Source organism: Nuphar pumila, chromosome 8 (genome assembly GCF_984573655.1).
Source record: "Nuphar pumila chromosome 8, dmNupPumi1.hap1.1, whole genome shotgun sequence".
NCBI lineage: Eukaryota > Viridiplantae > Streptophyta > Magnoliopsida > Nymphaeales > Nymphaeaceae > Nuphar > Nuphar pumila.
In genome coordinates, this window is record NC_143256.1 from 122,362,288 (window position 1) to 122,385,101 (window position 22,814).

General features: G+C 37.5%; 2 protein-coding genes across 2 annotated transcripts in view; one reads left to right on the plus strand and one right to left on the minus strand.

Moving 5' to 3' along the window:
- Nucleotides 1-16,966, plus strand: part of LOC149830506 (P-loop containing nucleoside triphosphate hydrolases superfamily protein) — a 30,477-nt gene extending 13,511 nt beyond the window's left edge. Inside the window, exons 10-13 of the mRNA XM_090016557.1 lie at nucleotides 16,285-16,371; nucleotides 16,469-16,530; nucleotides 16,610-16,638; nucleotides 16,740-16,966. Of these exons, the coding sequence (XP_089872683.1) occupies nucleotides 16,285-16,371; nucleotides 16,469-16,530; nucleotides 16,610-16,638; nucleotides 16,740-16,841 (280 nt within the window). The 3' untranslated portion in view covers nucleotides 16,842-16,966. The remainder of the gene's footprint in view (nucleotides 1-16,284; nucleotides 16,372-16,468; nucleotides 16,531-16,609; nucleotides 16,639-16,739) is intronic.
- Nucleotides 16,967-21,312: 4,346 nt separating this feature from the next.
- On the minus strand, nucleotides 21,313-22,551 carry PR4 (pathogenesis-related 4). The gene is made up of 2 exons (XM_090015832.1): nucleotides 22,262-22,551; nucleotides 21,313-21,622 (listed from the first exon to the last, which is right to left on the minus strand). The coding sequence occupies exons 1-2, from the start codon at nucleotides 22,535-22,537 to the stop codon at nucleotides 21,452-21,454; spliced, it is 447 nt and encodes a 148-aa protein (XP_089871958.1). The 5' UTR covers nucleotides 22,538-22,551; the 3' UTR covers nucleotides 21,313-21,451.
- Nucleotides 22,552-22,814: the final 263 nt, after the last annotated feature.

A 22,814-nucleotide genomic window follows, 5' to 3' on the forward strand; every position in this document is an offset into this window, starting at 1 on the left:
CTCTCCTATGGCCTTGCTCAATCAGCTTCCCTGACTAGAGATCCTGCACGATGCAATCTTTATATGAGAAAGAAGTTTTAAGTTGAGTAAGAGTAAGACTGAATATATGGAATGTCGGTTTAGTAAGCAACGAAGTAGTGATGGGAGTGTAGTGAAGCTTGGTGAGCAAGATATATCGGTGAATGATTATTTCAAATATTTGGGATCCATCATTCAAAAGTATGGAGAAATTGATGGAGATGTAAATCATAGGATAAAGGTTGGGTGGATGAAATGGAAAAGTGCTACTGGAGTGCTGTGCGATCGTAGAATGCCATTGCGGTTGAAGGGAAAGTTTTATAGGACGACTATTAGACCCGCTTTACTATATGGTACGGAATGTTGGGCTGCCAAGAGACATCATATTCAAAAAATGAGTGTAGCTGAGATGCGGATGCTTAGATGGATGTGTGGAAATACAATAAAAGATAAGATTCGGAACGAAGAGATACGTAAGAAGGTAGGTGTTGCACCCATTGAAAATAAGATGCGAGAGAATCGTTTACGGTGGTTTGGACATATTCGGCGAAGGCCTAATGGTGCTCCAGTTAGAAGGTTGGAGAAATGGGAAAATATATTTGTTAAAAGAGGTCGGGGTAGGCCTAGGAAGACTTGGATGGAGATGATAGGAAAGGATATGAATGCTTTGAACCTCACCGAGGACATGGCGTTGGATAGAAATGATTGGAGGAAAAGGATTCATGTGGAAGACCCAAAATGAATTTCTTTTTTGGTTCATATCGCTGACCCCAATTGTTTTGGGATGAAGGCGTAGTTGTTGTTGTTGTTGTAAATATATATATATATATACATATACTTATATATACATTCATATATATATATATAAGTATATATGTATATATACATAATAATATAGCTTTTTCCTGTTTTATATAAACCAAAAACCCGATAGGGGTGTTTTGGTAATTCCACATGTACTTTTTTGTTTTATACCTTTTTCCCCTTTTTCTTTTTCCTTTTTATTTTTTCTGTTTTACTTTTTGGAACCATAAAGGGGCCCCACCTTTCTAGTCGTTGGGGCCCCAACAGTCATATTTATGAACGTTGGGGCTCCCAACGACTAGAAGGGAGCCCCCTTTATGGTCCTCCTTTAATGCTTTCCTCCTCTATAAAAAGAGGAGGTTCCCCCTTGTAAATGTATGGGTTTTACACCCTTCTCTTCCTTTCTTCAATAATATCCAACTTATGACTTTAAGTCATTTTCTATATTTGAGAGTTTTGTGTGTGCACATTTGGTGTTTGTGTTCGTGGCTCTAGTGATCACTCTTAAAGTGTGACTTTTGCTCTATTGGTGCTTCCGCCTCTTTTCATTACATGGTATCAGAGCTCGGTTGGTGATTGGGCTTTTCTTTGGAACGTGTGCCTCTCAATTTTTGAAGAAAGGAAGGACTTTTGGTGCCGATGGAACATGACTCTAAAGTGGAGCTTTCTTTTAAGCTAAATGGGTCCAACTATCTCATGTGGGCCTCCGCTATGGAAAATCATCTTAGAGGTAAGAAACTTTGGGGTTTTGTTATGGGAACTACTCCCGAACCCTCTCTTGTTCTCACCAAAATCGAAAATGAAGTTGAAAAGGCTTTAGATGGCGATGAGCGCATCAAAGCTATTAATGATCATCAATCCAAAATTGAGGATTGAGAAAGTAACCATGCCCAAATTTTAGCATGGTTTATGAATAATGTAGACCTTAAAAATTGTGCTAATATTGCCAAATTTAGAAGGGCCAATGAGGCTTGGTTTTTCCTTAAGGGTATGTATACCCAAAAGGATCTTGCTCGACAATTTTTTTGTCAAGAAAAAATCCGTTCCACCAAACAAATGGATATGAGTGTCCGGGACTATTTTAGTTCTCTAACTCCTCTTTGGGATGAACTTGCTCTTCTTGAGCCTAAGTGGGTGGCCTCGGAAGATATTGAATTAAGAAGGGAACAAATTGAAAATGAACATTTTTTCCAATTTCTTCATGGTCTTCGCCCGGAATTTGAACAAGGACATCTCTTCTTCATAGAAGCAAAGCCCTACCTATTGAAGATGCACTTGCCGAGATATGTCAAGAAGAAACTCGACTTGGCTTGAGCATGAAGAGTGATGAAGTTTTGGCCGTTACTAGGCCCGGATCGAATGTTAAAGCATATAGACCTCTCCATTTTAACAAAAATAGTAATGGGCCTAGAAAGGGAATAATATGCCATTATTGTAATGAACCGGGACACATTAGACCGGTTTGTTCAAAACTCAAAGGAAAGGTTGCCGTGGTTGGGGAAAATTCTCCAAAGAAGGATGACAGTACCAAAGAAGGAGATATCAAAGAAACTCTAAATCACATCTCCGAAGTTCTCCAACATCTTCTCAAGACTTCTCCTTCAACATCCGGAGCCGCCATCGCCTACTCTTCATCACCTCCAGGTATGTGGATACTAGACTCCGATGCTTCTTTTCATATGACATTTCATAAAAACTCTCTTTCAAATGTTTTTTCCGAACCCATATCCTCTTGTGTTTCAACGGCCGATGGCACATCATTAAAAATTGAAAGTATTGGAACACTTGATTTTAAAAACTTTTTTGTGCCTAAAGTAAGAATCGTTCCTAAAATTAATTTAAACCTTTTTTCCGTTTCTCAAATCACCGATCATGGATGCCAAGTCTCTTTCTCACCTAAAGATTGCACCGTGCAGGATCTCCAGTCAGGGAAGCTGATTGGGCAAGGCCATAGAAGGGGTGACCTCTACTTTATGGATTTTTTGACTCTTCCATCTAAGTCATCTTGCAATCTTGTTAAAGACAAAAGTATTGAAATATGGCATGAGAGACTTGGCCATCCAAATTTTGTAAAAATGCCTCTTTTTCCGTTTTTGAACAATACTTGTAAAGACAATTACATGACTTGTAAAGATTGCATTTTTGGGAAATCTAAAGCTACTCCATTTCCTCAAAGAAGTTTCTTTACCACTCGGCCATTTGAACTTATTCATTCCGATGTGTGGGGACCTTCCTCTATTTTGTCTAAAGGAGGTTTTTCGTATTACGTGGTCTTTATAGATGACTTCACTCGATTTACGTGGATTTACTTCCTAAGTCGCAAATCCGAAGTTTTTTCCTTCTTTAAAGAATTTCATGCAATGGTCAAAAATCAATTTTTGGGAAATCTATCTATTCTTAGGTCCGATTCGAGAGGCGAATATATGTCCAATGATTTTCAAAGCTATTTAAAAGAAAATGGAATTTGTCACCAACGTTCTTGCCCCAACACTCCACAACAAAATGGTTTTGCGGAAAGAAAGCATAGACACATAATAGAAACTACAAGAACGTTATTAATTTCAAGAAATATTCCAAAATCCTTTTGGGCCGAAGCAGTTTTAACCTCTACATATCTTATCAATAGAACTCCTTCATCCTCTTTGAAAAATCTTTCTCCATTTGAAAAACTTTACAATATGTCTCCCGATTATAAAAGACTAAGAATTTTTGGATGTAAATGTTTTGTTCTAACTCACAAAAATGATAAACTTTCTCCTAGGGCTATTGAATGTATCTTTTTGGGATATGACGAAAAACAAAAAGGTTATCGATGTTTTGACATACTTAAAAACAAACTTTATATCTCTAAAGATGTCACATTCCTTGAAGAGGAAAATGGTTTTTCGCACCAACTAAATGAAAATATTGATTATTCCTTTCTATTTGACTTGTTGCCTCAAGAAAACATCATAGATGATCATATTGATCCTAGTGAATCCCTTAGCGAAGATCATTTTGAACATCCAAGTGATGATCAAAATTTAGTAGAAAATGTTTCAAGACAAATTCAAGTCTACTCTGAAAGGAATGAAAGAAATCCTCCTTGTGCCCTTGAAAATTTTTCCCAAAGTGAGTCAACCGAAGAGACCTCTCAAAGAAGATCAAATCGGATTTCCAAAATACCAAATAGATTTGTTTCATATGATTCCTTTTCTCCTAACTTTCGAGCATGCCTACTTGCTCTTCACTCCTTTCATGAACCATCTCATTACAATGATGCTAAGCAATATGCTCATTGGAATGAAGCTATGGAACTTGAACTTAATGCTCTTAAAAAGGCACAAACTTGGGAAATCATTGATCCTCCCAATGGCAAGAAACCCATTGGATGTAGATGGGTTTTTAAAGTAAAAACTAAGAGTGATGGTTCATTGGAAAGATATAAGGCTAGGTTGGTTGCCAAGGGATATGCCCAATAATATGGGGTAGATTATGATGAAACTTTTGCCCCAGTTGCTTGAATGACTAGTGTTCGAGCTCTTATTGTTATAGCCTCCGTTAAAAAATGGCCAATCTTTCAACTTGATGTCAAAAATGCCTTTTTGAATGGTAATTTAAATGAAGAAGTTTATATGGAACCACCTCCAGGTATGAACTTAAATGGAAAAATTTTGAAATTAAAAAAGGCTTTATATGGACTTAAGCAAGCTCCTAAAACTTGGTATGATAGGTTTAGTAATGTATTAATCAATTTAGGATTTTCTTCTTGCTATACTGACACTGCTCTTTTTGTTAAAAGGACAGGTGACTCCATTATTATGCTTCTGCTGTATGTTGATGATATGATCATCACTGGGAATGACAAAAAGGGAGTAAATGATGTTAAGTCTATGTTAAAAGATACTTTTGATATGTCTGATCTTGGTTATTTGAGATATTTTTTAGGAATTGAAGTTGCTTATTCCGCGCGAGGATACATCTTATCTCAAATGAAGTTAGCTGCAAAAATTTGTACCAAATCAGGAATATCTGATGAAAAGAAAGTTGAGACTCCCGAAGTTATCAATTCGAAACTAAGACTTGAAGATGATGTTCTTCTTGAAGATCCAACCCCCTACCGTCAATTAATTGGATCCCTCACCTATCTATCCATCACCCGTCCAGACATAGCTCATGCAGTTCATGCAACAAGCCAGTTTCAGCACGCACTTACTACGGTTCATATGGCGGTCGTAATGAGAATTGTGCGATATATCAAAAATACCATCTCTAAGGGACTCTTCTTATCCTCTTCCTCATCTCTTGAATTGATTGCTTTTACTGATGCTGACTGGGGAGGAAATCCCAATGATCGTATCTCAATTACGGGTCTTTGCATTTTTTTAGGAGAATCTCTCATCTCGTGGAGATGCAAGGAACAACAGAAGGTCTCATTATCATCTACTGAAGCTGAATATCGGGCTATGGCGATGACAACTATGGAAATTGTGTGGCTCAGAAGTCTCCTTGGTGACATGGGCATTCCCATTTCCACTCCCACCAAGCTCTGTTGTGATAACAAGAGTGCGATATACATTGCCAGCAATCACACCTTTCATGAGCGGACCAAGCATATCGAAATGAATTGCCATTATGTTCGAGACGAATATCTCAAAGGGACCATCACATTGCCATATGTCACTTCAGAGTATCAACTGACTGACTTCTTCACCAAGGCGCTCCCAACTCCACGATTCATGTTTCTTCTTGGCAAACTTTCGGTCTTCTCCCCGTAAAGTTTGAGGGGGCATGTTAAATTATGTATATATAAATATATATATACATATACTTATATATATACATTCGTATATATATATATATATATATATAAGTATATATACGTATATATACATAATAATATAGCTTTTTCCTGTTTTATATAAACCAAAAACCCGATAGGGGTGTTTTGGTAATTCCACATATACTTTTTTGTTTTTTACCTTTTTCCCTTTTTCCCCTTTTTCTTTTTCCTTTTTATTTTTTCTGTTTTACTTTTTGGAACCATAAAGGGGCCCCACCTATCTAGTCGTTGGGGCCCCAACAGTCATATTTATGACCGTTGGGGCTCCCAACGACTAGAAGAGAGCCCCCTTTATGGTCCTCCTTTAATGCTTTCCTCCTCTATAAAAAGAGGAGGTTCCCCCTTGTAAATGTATGGGTTTTACACCCTTCTCTTCCTTTCTTCAATAATATCCAACTTATTACTTTAAGTCATTTTCTATATTTGAGAGTTTTGTGTGTGCACATTTGGTGTTTGTGTTCGTGGCTCTAGTGATCACTCTTAAAGAGTGACTTTTGCTCTATTGGTGCTTCCGCCTCTTTTCATTACATTAAAACCATGATAAAAAATTTGAGAGATGAAAAAAATAAATAAATTTAACTTTGGAACAACTCTTATTTTTGGAACAAGATTTTTTTGAGAATTTTTTGAGTCAAGTATTCAAATACTATTTATTTTTAAGGAAGTTCCATCGGCCGTTGAAATGTAAGATGAAGTGAAATTAGTGCGAACTTCGGAGAGGGCATTCTCATGAGGGATCATATGAAATGAAGCAAGTTTATGAGTGTTGTATTGGCACTTGTTTTGGCTCTGACCGACAGTTGATTGACCTCTAGTTCTATGAGTGAGTTGTATCACTCAATTGCTTTTTTTGTGCACCTCGGTGTTGTGGAGCCAGAGTTGGTTGTTGAGGTGAGTTATGTGTACACCTCTTTCTTCTTGTCGGTATAGATTGTCAAGTTTATAGATGCTGTATTGACACTTGTCTTAGCTCTAAGTGACAGTTGATTGACCTCTGGTTCTATAAGTGAGTTATATCACTCAATTATTTTTTTGGCCTTTGTTGTTTATTGGATGCTCGTATCGATCTTTGTTAGTGATGACTCAATTGTTATTTGCATGTGATCATATTAGTCCTTATAGATTAAATCTTATATTGTTCCAAAATTTATTGCTTTGATTTGAAATTTTGAATATTGTTTTCAAATCTTCTTGTTTTTTGACATCAGTTTGTTTTCATTGCAATATTTTTGCCTATTTTACTTTCTCCTCTCTTCCTTATCATTTGAGTGTTTTTTTTGTTGGATAAAAGATTCTTGTTTATTAGTTTTATAACCATGGTTGTGGCGAGTTAAGTGCATCCAATGTAGCTGATGCTATTATTTACAGTTTTACAATCATTTATGAGATGAGGGATCTGCACCTCTTGTGGTTGTAGTTAGTATTTATTGTCAGTTTCGATAGCCAGTATTGCTGGTGCATGGTCACTGATATGGTTATTGCTGACATTTGTGTTTTATCTCTTGTCCTATATGCTGATACACTTGGATTTTGAGGATGTCGAGTTAGAGGTCATTGTAATGAAATATGCGGAAAAGCAAAGAGTGCATTAAGCACTTACAACATCTACTAATGAACAAACAAAAAGGGCTAACACCCAAACCCACAAGTGACAACACAACATAAAAATATAAATGTCTCTTATTGAAAAGAGAGAGAACTCTCAAGAGTGAAAAATACAAGAGGGGTTCACCCCTATTTATACACAAAAAGAAGGAGAGAAGGAGTGGCCTTATGGCCTTAAAAGAAGAGCCACCTAGGGGCTCCCATGGAGTCGTTGGGAGCCCCCAATGGTCACAAATGTGACCGTTGGGGGCCCCATCAACTCCATGGTGGGGCCCCTTTTAGGTGGGCAAAAATATGAAAAATAAAAAGTAAAAAAAGAAAAAAGAATTTACAAAAAATAAAGAAAAGAAACAAGTACCCCTATCGGGTACTTGTGAAATGACTAAAATACCCCTATCGGGTATTTTAGATAATACATATATATATATATATATGTATATAAACATATACATATATATGAATTACATATATTTTAACACCCTCCCTCAAGCTTTACGGGGATATAACTGAAAGCTTGTTAAGGAGAAACAAAAAACGAGGAGCATCAAGGGCCTTAGTGAAGAAGTCCGCCAACTGGTACTCAGATGTGACGTAAGGTAGTGCTATGGTTCCTCTCAGGTATTCATCACGTACGTAATGGCAGTCCATCTCAATATGCTTAGTACGCTCATGGAAGGTGTGATTGCTTGCAATATAAATTGCACTTTTGTTGTCACAACACATCTTCGAAGGAGTAGAGATGACAATGCCCATATCACTGAGGAGACTTCTTAGCCATACAAGTTTCATGGTTGTAGTGTCCATAGCACGATATTCCGCTTCCGTTGAGGACAAGGATACTTTGTGCTGCTTCTTGCATCTCCAAGAAATCATAGAGTCACCTAAGAAAACACAAAATCCCGTAGTTGAGACTCGGTCATTGGGATTTCCTCCCCAATCAACATCAGTATAAGCAATTAAATCAAGTGACGAGGAGGAGGAAATAAAAACTCCCTTAGTTATGGTGTTTTTGATAAATCTGACGATCCTTAAGACTGCACTCATGTGCACGGTTGTAGGTGCATGTTGAAACTGACTGACAGAGTGGACAACATGAGCTATGTCTGGCCGAGTAATTGATAAGTAGGTTAGAGACCCAACAAGTTGCCGGTAGGGAGTAGGATCCTCGAGAGGTGTTCCATCTTCCAACCTTAACTTTGCATTGATGACTTCAGGGGTTTCTGTCTTCTTATCATCGGAGATACCAGATTTAGAACAAATGTCAGCAGCCAGTTTCATCTGAGAGAGAATGTACCGTCGAGGAGAGTACGCCACTTCAATCCCTAAAAAGTATATTAAGAAACCAAGATCAGACATGTCAAAATGTTCTTTTAAAACTTTCTTAATATCATAAATTCCTTGCTCATCACTTCTAGTGATGATCATATCATCAACATAAAGTAGTAAAATAACTACTGAAGACCCTGCACTTTTCACAAACAAAGCAGTGTCAGTATAACATAAACGAAAATTCAAACTTGTCATTACATTACTAAATCTATCATGCCAAGCCTTTGGGGCTTGTTTTAAACCATATAATGCCTTTTTAAGTTTGAAAATTTTATTTTTACCAATACATACTCCTGGTGGGGGATCCATGTAAACTTCTTCATTTAATTCGCCATTTAGAAATGCATTCTTAACATTAGTTGATAGATAGACTATTTTTTCACTGACGCAATGGCAATAAGAGTCCTAACACTAGTCATTCTAGCAACAGGTGCGAAGGTTTCTTCATAATCTATACCATATTCTTGAGCATATCCTTTAGCTACTAATCGTGCTTTATAACGTTCTAATGAACCATCACTCTTAGTTTTAATTTTGAAGACCCATCTACATCCAATTGATTTCTTTCCAGTGGGTAACGAAGTTATTTCCCAAGTTTTTGCTTTTTCAAGGGCACTAAGCTCTAAGTTCATGGCTTCAACCCATTGGGGAATGTTTTTGGCCTCATTATAGTGTGAAGGTTCATGAAATGAGTGCAACGCAATTAGACACGCTCTATATCTTGGAGTTAGGGACTCATAGGAAACAAACCTATTAGGAGGATTGGAGATCCGATTGGATCTCCTTAAAAAAGTTTCTTCTATGTTGGATCCTTGAGAGTATTTTTCTAAGGCGCTCATTTGAGTTTGTTGACCACGCCTAACATAGGTTTGGATTGGTCTATCACTTTCATCTGTAACATTGTCAACATTGTCAAGAGGAATATCCTCTAGGTCATTCAAAGACTCATTAGAGATTTCCTCTTCTTGAGATAGAAGATCAAATAAAAAAACATATTCACTTTCGTCAATATCTTTAGTTTTCACAAAACATTTTCATTTTCCAAAAAGGTTACATCTTTGGATACATAGAGTTTGTTATTTTTCAAGTCAAAACATCTAAAACCCTTTTGATTTTCTCCATATCCCAAGAAAACACATTCAATAGCTTTAAGAGATAATTTGTCCCGTTTATGTGTAAGGACAAAACATTTACATCCAAAAATTCTTAATCTATTGAAATCGGGTGTTCTTTCAAATAGTTTTTCATATGGAGATGTATTTTGTAAGGATGAAGATATCATTCTATTTATTAAGTAAGTTGAGGTTAAGGCCGCCTCGGCCCAAAAACTCTTTGGAATTTCTTTGGAAATAAGGAGTGTCCTAGTGGTTTCCATGATGTGTCTATGCTTTCTTTCGGCCAAGCCGTTTTGTTGGGGAGTCCTAGGACACGATCTTTGATGACAAATTCCATTTACTTCTAAATAATTTTGAAATTCATTTGATAAATATTCTCCACCCGAATCAGATCTAAGAGTAGAGATATTACTTGAAAATTGATTTTTAACTATCATATGAATTTTTTTGAAGAAGTCAAAGGCTTCAGATTTTAAATTAAGAAAGTAGATCCATACATACCTAGTGTAGTCATCAATGAAAGTAACGTAATAGGAGTACCCTCCTTTAGACATGACCGGGGAAGGACCCCAAACGTCCGAATGGACTAACTCAAAAGGTCTTTTGGACACAAAAGTTCGGTTTGGAAAATGAGTAGATTTCATTTTGCCAAAAATACAATTCTTGCAAACAAAATGTTTCTCATTGCAAAATTTCTTTCCAAATGGAAAGGAGTACATTTTTGAGAAACTTGAATGTCCAAGTCTTTGATGTCAAATTTCAATATTTTTTATCTTGGACATGGTTACAAAAAGAGTTAGTGGGGAGTTTCAAGTTGCTCATGTAATAGAGATCTCCCCTCCTATGGCCTTGCCCAATCTGCTTCCCGGACCAGAGATCCTGTATAGAGCAATCCTTAATTGAGAAGGAGATTTCACATCCATGATCACATATTTAAGCAACAGAGAGGAGATTTAAATTAAGTTGAGGTACAACTCTCACGTTTGGCACAAAGAAATCTTTTGAAAAGTTTAAAGTTCCAAAACTTTTTACTTGTAAAGATGTACCATCGGCAGTTGAAACATAGGAGTTTTTATAATTATTACACAAATCAGAAAGCTCATTTTCAAGTGGGGTCATATGAAAGGAAGCTCCAGAGTCAAGGATCCAAGAAGACATACCTGGAGGAGAGGAAGAAGCTATGGCGGCACCCGAGGTTGATGGTATCTTGAGTAGAGTTTGTAGTGCTTCCGATAGTTGAGCAAGAGAAAAAGATTCCTTCCCTTTGATGGTTTCCTCTTTCTTTTGAGTAGCTTCTTCAACGGAAGCAACTTTATTTTTAGGTGCTTCGTTCAACTTAGGGCAATTAGGTCTTATATGACCCGACTCTTGACAATGATGGCAAATGACTTTTCTATAGTTGCCATTATAATTATTTTGCCTTCCAAAATGTGGAGGTTTGTAAGTTTTCATATGGTTGCCGGGTTTTGATACGGCCAAGACATCATCTCCTCCTTTAATCATGCCAAGACGAGTTTCTTCTTGGCATATTTCGGCTATGGCATCTTCCAAGGGAAGAGGCTTAGATCTATGTAGGAGGGAAGATCTAACTTGTTCATATTCGGGCCTAAGCCCATGTAAAAATTGGAAAAAGTGCTCTTTTTCCATTTGTTCTCTCCTTAATTCCACATCCACACTAGAAACCCATTTTGGTTCTAGTAAAGATAGTTCATCTCATAGGGGACCAAGAGTGCTAAAGTAATCCCTTACACTCATTTCTCCTTGCTTGATAGTCCGAATTTTTTCTTGAAGAAAGAATTGACGAGAAGGTCTTTTTGAGTAAACATACCTTTCATAAAGAACCATGCTTCATTAGCCATCCGAAACTTGGCAATGTTGGCGCAAATCTTGAGCTCCACATTGTTCATGAACCAAGCAAGAATCTTGGCATGCTTACTTTCCCAATCTTCCACTTTATATTGGTGATTTTCAATGACCTTCATGCAGGCATTTCCTTCAAGAGCTTTTTCTTGATCACCATCCATCTTAGTTAGTTGGAGTTGTGGTTCCGGAATGGTGCCCATAACGTATCCCCAAAGTTTTTTACCTTTGAGGTTGTTCTCCATGGCGGCGGCCCACATCATGTAGTTGGAGCCATTGAGCTTGAAGGAAAGATCAATCTTTTGTTCTCCTTCCATTTTAATCACTCACAAGAGGATAAATGAAGAGAGATACAACAAGAAAAAAATATAGCTACACAACTAGCTATATTAAGAAGAAGAGCATACACAAGGCTCTGATACCATGTAATGAAATATATGGAAAAGCAAAGAGTGCATTAAGCACTTACAACATCTACTAATGAACAAACAAAAAGGGCTAACACCCAAACCCACAAGAGACAACACAACATAAAAATATAAATGTCTCTTATTGAAAAGAGAGAGAACTCTCAAGAGTGAAAAATACAAGAGGGGTTCACCCCTATTTATACACAAAAAGAAGGAGAGAAGGAGTGGCCTTATGGCCTTAAAAGAAGAGCCACCTAGGGGCTCCCATGGAGTCGTTGGGAGCCCCCAATGGTCACAAATGTGACCGTTGGGGGCCCCATCAACTCCATGGTGGGGCCCCTTTTAGGTGGGCAAAAATATGAAAAATAAAAAGTAAAAAAAGGAAAAAGAATTTACAAAAAATAAAGAAAAGAAAAAGTACCCCTATCGGGTACTTGTGAAATGACTAAAATACCCCTATCGGGTATTTTAGATAATACATATATATATGTATATAAACATATACATATATATGAATTACATATATTTTAACAGTCATAAGAGGTGATTGCTTGTGATCTTAGTTGTTATAAGCGCTAGGCGGAGCTTAGGTGGTGAGCCCCTAAAAAGGCTTAGGCGGTACCTAAAATAAAAAATTTAAAAAAACATAAAAAACATAATAAGAAACATGTATACAACATAAAACCAATCAATAATAAGCAATAGACAAATAATATGTCATTGAACACTGTAAAACAATTATATTACATAACCTTAACCTGTTCAAACAAATTAAGAATAAATTAACAATTGAATAAACAAATCATACAACTAACAATGTCAATGAATAATATACAAAAAATAAAATCATGTATACAAAAAAATTAACAACAATAGACATAATACAAACAATAGACAAATAATGTTTTATTCTTCTCAACAATAGACATAATATAAGCAATAGACAAATAATATGTCTTCTTCTTCTTAACAATAGACATAATACAAACAATAGACAAATACCATGTTTTCTCTTTCTTCTTCTTCTTCTCCTCCTCCTCCTCCTCCTCCTCGAAGAAGAAAACAAATGATATCTTAAAAAAAGCTTAAAAAAAAAAGCCTAGGCGACAATATAGGGCCCCACTGCCAGACCTGGTCGCCCAGGCGGTGGGGCTGCACCTAGGTCGCCTAGGCGCCGCCTTTGACAACTAAGCTTATGATGAGTAAACTGAGGTTGAGATTTGAAAATATCATTCTTTTTCTTTGACAACTAAGGTTCCATGTTGGTTATCTTGCACTTTTTGGATGAATTTAATTAATACTTCTTTTTTGTGAGCTCCTTTGAGTTCTTATATTTAATATATTTATTGTCGTATGAGTTGTATCTTATTTGAAATACTCAAGCCTTTAGGAGTTTATTGCTAAATTGTTGATATCTTATTGATATTTTATGTCTAATATATGTTCAGAATTTATGTTTTCTTGACAAATATGTTGTTGTTATGATTATGGTCTTCTAAATCTGAAATTCTTAAAAATTGATTTTGAAGTATATTCCTTGTGTTTATCTTAATGGCTATTGTACCTTGCTTGAATTATTGCTAATATTAAAAATTATTGTTTAAGGTGGTTCCTCTATGTTTTGTTGGGGAGTTTAACCATCCTCTTTTCATATATATATATATATGAATTAATTTGTGTTATTTTTGTTCAAAAACTATATTTGTTTTGAAACTATATACGTATACTCTATAACTATTTTTTAACTATTTGGTTAAAACATTTTCTTTTAATAACTATTTGGTTAGAATATCTTCCTTTGTGTAGTTGAAACATTTGTGTTGTTCTTTCTGCAGGTTCTTAAAGATGATATGAGAAAAAAATTCAGTTTTTGATACATCATGAAGATGGAGATAGCCATTGAAGACATTTGGTGAAGATTATCAATAAAGACTTGGATCCTTCCCTTTGTTTTTGTTTTTTTTCAAACTTTCGGTAATCACACCGTAAGTTTAAGGAGAGTGTTAAAATGTATTGATTCCTATATATATATATTCATATATGAGTGCATATGCATATATTATATATATTTTAATTATTTTATTATTATAATAGGTTTTGCTCATGTAAGGGCATTTTGGTTATTTTACACATGTAATTATTAAAATGTATATACATATAATGTGTATATATAATATATATATATATACATACATACATACATGTATCTATATGTATACATACGTGAGTATGTGGTTCTTTTTGGACTAGTCAACATAGAGTTGACTAGTCAATAGAGTTGTTCGACTATTCAACAACTCTCTTTCTAGTTGCTGGACAGCTTTATTGAGACTACCTCTTGTATATAAATAGGGGTAAAAACCCCTATTTGTTTCTAATGATTTTTCTAAGCATTATACTCAATAAAGATGATAGTTTTTATGTTCTTGTGTTATTGTTTTGACTCTTTGAAGTGTATATGCACTTTGTGCTTGTGTAATGCCTTAGTACTTTTGTTTTATTCTTTATTGGGCTTGTAATAGTGCGTGTGCACTTTGTATTTGTTTTTCTGCATATTTCATTACACCCGTGTCTGGTGGAAAGGATAAAGTATATGTTAGGTGCCTAACCAATACACCAAAAAGCCTTAGGGTGATTAATGTGCATAAAGTGAAGTCCTTAAACCATTAGGATCCTAACAACCCACCATGCTCCACAGCTTACGTTCTCCGTGGCCCACTCTAGGACAACTTTCACTCTTGGAAAAAGAGATCAGTCATTTGGAAGGGTCTTGCCAAAGCACATCATCTCTTTAACACGACCAATGATGGTAATGGAGTCTTGTGGGCCCTATGAAAGGACGGCTATTTCACCCTGTCATCAGCTTATAATGCATGTCTTGATGATGGTGTTGACTGGCTCCCTCCTAAAGTCCTTTGGTCCAAAGGGCACTCCCCAGGGAAATGTTCTTTGCCTGGTTGTTGCTCTTGGGTAGCATTAATACCCAAGACCGTTTGCAGAATTTTGGATAACTTGCAAATCGATGTCCCTTTTGCTGCAACAGCCTGGAATTGGCCATACACCTACTATGACTGCCATTTCTTCCAAAAAATCTTCGCTAATGCATGGCCTGGCATTACATTCGGTAATCTGCAGGAGATTGACTTCAGGCTTCTTTTACTCAGACCACAAGAGCTGCAACACTCAAAGAAATGACTCATGATTTGGAGATGGTGGATTTGCGCAGCATGGTGGCAGGTTTGGGAAGAGAGAAATCACAGAATATTCAAAGATGGGTCAGCAATGCCATGCAAAGTTGCTCGTATAATCAGAAATGATGTCCTCTATGTGACTCGTGTGGTGTGGCCAAATGATGGGCAATCATGGGTAAATGCACATGCAGATCATCCGTTATTCACGTCCTGACATAGCACATACCGGGCCTTGATTGTTCCTACAAGGGCCCTAAAGAATTTGTAAATTCGAATCTTGCCTCATCGGCTCCGAGGATATCTCATCCTTAGCCTTTTACTCAATATTTGTCTTATTTATATTATTCATTCTTTTCCTCAAAAAGATGATTAAAGACAAAAACACAATAGTTCTTGGATTTGAGTTAGCAACCAATTTCAGAAATAAAATGTACGTGGCATCAGAAAACTGGAGCAAGACAATTTGACCTTTATTAGTGACTTAGATGATCAAGTTGCTAAATGCAATTTTGTAGATGTATTTAGTGTGTACCAAAGTATCTAGTATACAAGAAGAATATACCATATATGACCTCATCATAAATTTGTCAAGTGTCCATCCTTAACTCTCTTATGTGTGTCATTGTTTGTCTGTTCACTTTCCTCGGAGATGTTTCCTTTGTTTCCACTTACATTCTTTTACGTGGAAAGTATTCATATGCTTTTCAGATACATCGCTGCATACTTTTGCATAGATTGTTCTGAGGTGTTACTGAATTGGATGAATGGAAGACTATCACATATCGTTCTCTCTGTTCTTTACATAATGAAAGTTATTTTCTTTCAATTGCACTGTTTGTCTGAGCCATCACATGCTACTATTTGCATAGGGAGCATTATTAGTCATGGGACATATCTGCGCCTATTCTGTTTAGAATTTATTTTTCTTGTATAATGGTACATTCTAAAGCTCAGTTCAGCTAATATTCAAGCACTGTAACTATGAGGCTGGTTTTCATAATTTATATAATAAGAAAATACATGATCTGTTGAAGGTAGATTTAACAGATGGTTCTTCCAGTTCAATTTTTTGTGGATTGTTTACTGTCTACCTATCTGACATTCTAAACATTGTCCTACCCCTTATGCAGGCATAGAATAGTTATAGTAGAAGGAAATTACTTGCTTTTGGATGATGGAATTTGGAAGGATATTTCATCCATATTTGACGAGAAATGGTGATTATTCTTAATGAGTAGTTGTTCTTTGTGGTTGCTTCTCGGTAATATCCTGGTTGGGTGTTCTAAATAATGTTCTTCATCATTTTCTTCCAAGGTTTATTGAAATTGATATCGACACATCCATGCAGCGAGTTGTGAAGCGTCATCTTGCAACTGGTCAGTATTTCCACACTCTTCTCTCAGTTTTCAACCTCCATGGCTGATTAACTTTCATTGTCCACATCATTCTCAACAGGGAAAACACCTGATATCGCAAAATGGCGGGTAAGCTCAAACTATGTGATTGGTTCATTCCTTGATTCTTTACCATATGTGTTGAAGCATGCTGATTCTTTTTTGATCGTCTCTGTTTTGGTGAGTGATAGGTTGAATATAATGATCGACCCAATGCAGAGCTTATTATGAAGTCAAGAAAAAATGCGGACTTGGTTATCTGCTCCGTGGATTTCAACCAGTCATGCATTTGAAAGTCTGTCAATTGATTTTAGTCTCATGTTTTTTAGTATGGTTATCAATAAGAGCAAACATTATTTTTTTTCCCTCTATACCGGTAGAGCATATCTGTTTGAGAGTCTTTAGACTCATTTGATTATGTATGAACCTGTACATACTCTCTCTCTCTCTCTCTCTCTCTCTCTCTCTCTCTCCACACACACACATGCATCACACGTGTGCATGTGCCATGCAACTTTTAAACTGCACCAACTTGAACGATCAGATTGTGCATATGACATCCCTTCCTGCTAGAGCAGGAAGTGCAACCCAACAAAGGAAAACACCCTCTCTTCCAAACCCCAAATGATCCATGTGTTCTCTCTCTCTCTCTCTCTCTGCACGCACTAAACTCTTGCTGGAGAAAAAACTGTTAGTTTGTTTGTTCCTTTTTTTTGAATGAGATTTCAGCCAGATTAGCTAGATCCACACTTGGTTTGGTTGTTTATAAACCAGTCGTAATTATGATTTCCAGATCCAATCTTAATCGGAACCCAACCCAGGTATGCTATGAAATTTCACAAACCATACTCGATTCCATATATCCTTACCACACAAATTTTAATCAGACCTCCCTCTTTATCACCAAACCCTGAACCTCTTGGTATGCTCATGTCCGGGTCAAACCCGACCTATTGACACCCCTAATTGGCTCGATACAGTCGGACTAATAGAGTTGTTAAAGTTGACTAAGACTACAAGCCCAGCAAAACCAGAAATTACTGAATCCTCTTCGGATCCAACACAAGAGGAGATGATTCACGCTAACTACTCTCTCTCTCATTTTTGTTGCAGTTTTGCTATGTAAACGAAAATTCAAGTTTTAGCGGGCATGTTTGCCACTTCTCATGATTCTTGGATTTTCTCAGTTTCCTGTGATTGCATATCCCAATCACAGCACTTCCTCAAGTTTAATGAAATATAAGAAAGTGCAAGTTGTGATTATGATTCTCACATTGAATGCTTCTCCCTTGAATCCTGTGATGGTCGCAAAAGTGGCCTTATGATTAGGGGGTGTCAATAGGTCGGGTTTGGTTCGGACCCAGGCAGGGGCGTAGCTAGGATTCATGTGAGGGGGGGCAAACAGGGGTGTAGCAAAAAAAAAATTTGGTGTGATAGTCTGGGGTTTAGGGGCAGCGCCCCCGATTTTTTTTTTGAGATAAAATAAAAAATGGCTACAATTATTAATAAAAATCTATTTCATATGGACAAATCAAACTATTTGCAGCAGTGAGGACTGGGTTACAAAAATAGCTAAAAATCTATTTCATATGGAATCAGGGCAGGGCTAGGACTGGGCTTTTAATTTTTTTTTTTAACTGGGCCCGGAGGCAGGACTGGGCTACAGCCCAGTTCTGCCCCCCCCCCCCCCAGCTCCGCCTATGGACCCAGGTGAAACCAGACTTGGACCAGATTTTTGGGTATAGTATCAGGTCCGGACATGGGTCTACTATAAGACAAACCATACCTGAACCTGATTAGAACTACATGAACCAGACCCGGACCATACCCGTTAAAATAATAATTTTTATTTTTTTTATATGGAAAAATTGTGGGTCTTAATCAGAACTCATGTCGGGCCTGGGTCTGGTATAAAATTTCACAAACTATACCCAGATCCATCTATTAATTGGACCTTCGGGTCTGGACCTGGATCTTAATCAGGTCTTCTTATTTGTCACCATACCCGGACCCTATAGGGTTTGGTCCCCGTAAACCCGACGCGTTGATACCCTTATGACCAACAATCAGAGCTTTTTGATTTTTGGCTGTGAATTGTTCATCCACCTATGACCAAAGCTAGTGATAAGGCTCTCTCAGGTTGCATGGATGTCGTTCATCATACAAATTGACTGACATCCACAACACAGGTAAGAACTGTTCCTTTTGTACCCTCCATTTTAAACCCATCAGACGCCCTCCATTTAGAGCATATAAAAGGGTGGGGCCCATCTAAGAGTCGGGCATCCCATCCATGATGCTCTAGATGCTGTTCATCTTAAGATGAACGGAATCTACGGCACCTTTGACAGTAACTCCATCAGCGGTGCCTCTGACCTGATCCTCACTAGGTAAGTTGAGGCATTGCATCATTGCCATTAGGGCTATCTACAGGTCCAGTTTGTATTGGGTACCGAACTGACCCGATCCAAACCCAAATTCCCGGTATGGGCATGGAAAGGGCCAACCTGAACCCGACCCGAGCAATATGCGGGCTGGGTTTGGATCATGATTTTTGCCGGGTACTTGACTCATCCCGGCTTTTTTGCTGGGTACCTGACCTGAGTAATGTATATACTTTTAATAAAAATAAATTTTTTAAAATTATGCAAGTCCCTGTTTGAGATTCTAATTTTGTGACCCGACAAAATCTGAACCCGAACCCGAACCTGGTTATTAGTTTTATGAGCAGGTCCAGGTCAACTAACCCAACCCATTGACAGCCCTAATTGCCATGTTGGTGCACCAAGAGCCCACGTAATGAAAGGATGATTTTTTAGGCATTTGAGATAGAGTTGTTCTACCTGAATGTCATGTTCGATAGTTTTGTGAAAAATGAAGGCTATCTATAAGTAGGGGTAAGCATTGGGCCGGCCCACCCCAGGCCTGTTTTGAGCTTGGCCCATCGGGTTTTAAGTGCGGCCTGACCCGGAGATGTCTCAACCCATTTCTTAATGGGCCAGATTTTGGCCTGGGCCAATGTTCACCGGGTTGGTCCAGCTCGACCCAAACCCATTTGCAGGTTATTTTTTAATGAAGTTCATAAATTAATTCTTATAATACCAAAAGTAATGAATTAAATTAAAGATTAACACACCCATCTAATTATGTATATTTTTTCAATAAACAAGTCAGCTCGAACTCGGCTCATTTAACGCTGACTCATTATCAGTTCGAACTCAGCTCATTTAACTCTGACTCATTATCAGTTCGAACTCAGCTTAACTCACCACAAGAATGAGCCCAGCTTGTTTACTAGGCCTAGTGTTATCATGTTAATATTAGACCCAGGTCTGAACATCACCAAAGTCTGATCCAAACGTGAGCCTGGTCAACACTTCTCACGTTATGATCCCATACGTGTAGTCTGAGTTAGCTACCCTATAGCGTTGGGCTTGGACTAGTTTGAAGAAAAGCTGAATCACATCTCGACCCGATAATTTTCAGAATTGGATATGTTCAACTAGACCCAATAACCCAATTAGATCACGTTAGCCAAGTCAGACCATCAGGTGGACTGTGGACTGGGGCAACTTTGGTGTTTTGGACAAAGACCTTGGCTGAGCAAGTCATATCCGTGCAATTTACAAGAGGCATGAACAAAACCTAGCTAGCCTGGGTCAGGTCCGTTAGGTTGATGCCTGTTTAAACAAGACTAGAGATATAGTTGAAATAACGGGACCCACCTGTCTGATCTTCGATCATGATCTGACACATTTCTCCCAGATTTGGTCCAAATACGAGATCCGTTTGGTTATCTGGATCAGGTGTAGATTTTATAAAACTGGATTTGGTTCTGGATCAATTTATATCAGATTTAAGTTGAGAGTTGAATCAGATCCAACCAGTTCATCATTCGACAAGACTTTGATTTGAACCTTTTTTTTACTGGATCCAGCGTGACCAATCAGAACTTGAATTTGGACCCAACTTACTTCTTTGATTTAAATATAGATCCACAGTTCTAAAGGTTGGATTTGGATCTGGATCAATCATCATCGTGATTGGATCCAACCTGTTTAGGAGGGGCCATCAAGTAAAGCAGCTTGATCTTGACTCAAATTTGACTTGTTTGTAAATGCTTGCTTGAACTTGTTAATCTAACAAAGTAGGTTCGAACACTAATTTTAAGTTAGAAAAGAAATCAAACCGAGTTCATGCAATTACAAGCACTGCCTGGTTCGTCTGAGCAAGTCTTGCATTATATACATGTGTGTGTGTGTGTGTGTGTGTGCACGAGCACAGGTGTGCATGTAATTAACAGACCTTCAATTTTACTTTCAAAATAAATTCCGAAATTAATGTTATATATTTTTTTTGTTGTTTATTCCTTAATGTATCATTATGATGACCAACAACCATTTTTTAGACTGCTTGTAAGTAGGGAAGTAAACGGACCGAGTCTGACCTAATTGGATCTGACATAATCTGATTCGGATTCGGAGTTGTATGAGATCTGAAAAACTGAATCCGAATCCAACAAGCTTAAAATATGGTATTTACACATAATCGGATTTGGATGCAAAACTCAATACTGAATCTGGATCTGATTATTAGTCGGATCCAAATTTGGCTATGGAAATCGACTAATTGGATTTGGATTTGTATTTGTACTCGGGTCTGATGTCAGATTACATCCTACCCTTTGACATCCCTACTTGTAAATCATTAATCCTAATTCCAAGTAGAAAGAAAGAAAGAAACTAGAGATACATAACAGTACGATTGTTCTCTAAGCAAATTTCTTTTATTTAATTTCCTTATTAAGGCATCTTTATTCGTGTTACTGCATACAAATACATTAACCATGCAGATTAATGTATATGTATATTATGCAGGTGATGACCTTCTTATCATTAATACATTAGTCTCCACAGTTGACAAATTGATAATCCACCATGAGGTTCCCTTGTTGGTAGCCTCTACCATCCGTGTCCAACTGCTGGAACACAGCCCAGTCCAGGTCCAGTCCTCCATTGGCACATTGGTCCACTATCCTAGCCACTGTTTGGGCTCCTGTTGCTATGTTCCTTACCTGCATAACCAAACCTCTATATGAGTCCATATATACACATGGAATACCTGTATGGCTGTACATCTATGTCACAGAGACACGGACACGAACCGTGAATTCACACGAGTCCGAGATGTGGGTTCACAATTATTTGAAAAATAAGAGAACAGTGATATGTTTTTTTTTTAATTTCTTTTGTTGATTAAAGATATTTTTTTTATATTTTAACATATAAAATAAGTCATTAAAAAATATTAAACAGTTATAACAATAAAAACTTAACTATACACTAATATAATGTGTCACATGGCGTGTCCACAAGCCGCATCATGTTCTTAGACACGGCCCTATAGTCGACATAGCAAACATTTGCGTGCCACAGAAAGTTGAGTTTTTTTTGCGGAAACTCACGGGCCCCACAAACTCTCATCGAAACACCGGAATCTTTTTTTTTTTTTTTGAAAGGCAAGCTGGGGTTAGGCAGACTCCTAACAGTTATACAACTATACCATTGGGTTTTGAACCTGCAAAGTCCCAACACAAGGTGATGTGCACTAGCTGCTCCTACCAGATAATGTTGCTAGTAATATAATAAAAAAATCCATTGGAATCATGATAATGTTGCAATAAACTGAAAAAATAAGTATCAAGGTGACAGACCTGCAAGCACTGCCCGCAAGCGGCCTGACCGGTAGGGCCCTGTGGACCACAGAAAGCGGTCCAGCCATACTTCTGGCGCCATGCCAGCGGCTTGTTGGCATCCCAAGTGGAGCAGTATGCACTCACAGACATGAGGTCCCAGTTGTTCTGAGCCGGGTTGTAGTAATGGTAAGTGGCTCGGACGGTGGTTGCCTGAGCCACAGCCAGGCTGGTAGCCACAGCCAGAACCCAGACCAAGAAAACCAGTTGGCGATCCATACCCTGTAGAGACCTCATTGCATCACAATGAAAGTGTGTATATTTTGATGAACAAACAAGCATAACATAGGTTTATTTATATCCTTTTTATCGTTTGGTTAATGACCAAAATGCCCCTACTTGGTTGGAAACTTTACCAACTACTTGGGGGGATAGAGTTATATGGGCAAAGGGCAAATATATTAAATGACCAAACTGGGCATTAAGGGTGAAGTTCAATTGAGCTAGGGATCTTATATTTCACACAATTCATAATCAAAATCCCTGATTGAATAGATATGCCATTCACTATTCT

Coding starts and splice junctions, on each gene's coding strand:
- PR4 (XM_090015832.1), bottom strand. CDS start 22,537: ATGAGGTCTCTACAGGGTATGGATCGCCAACTGGTTTTCTTGGTCTGG. Junction 21,623..22,261: donor CTTGCGGGCAGTGCTTGCAG/GTCTGTCACCTT, acceptor TTGGTTATGCAG/GTAAGGAACATAGCAACAGG.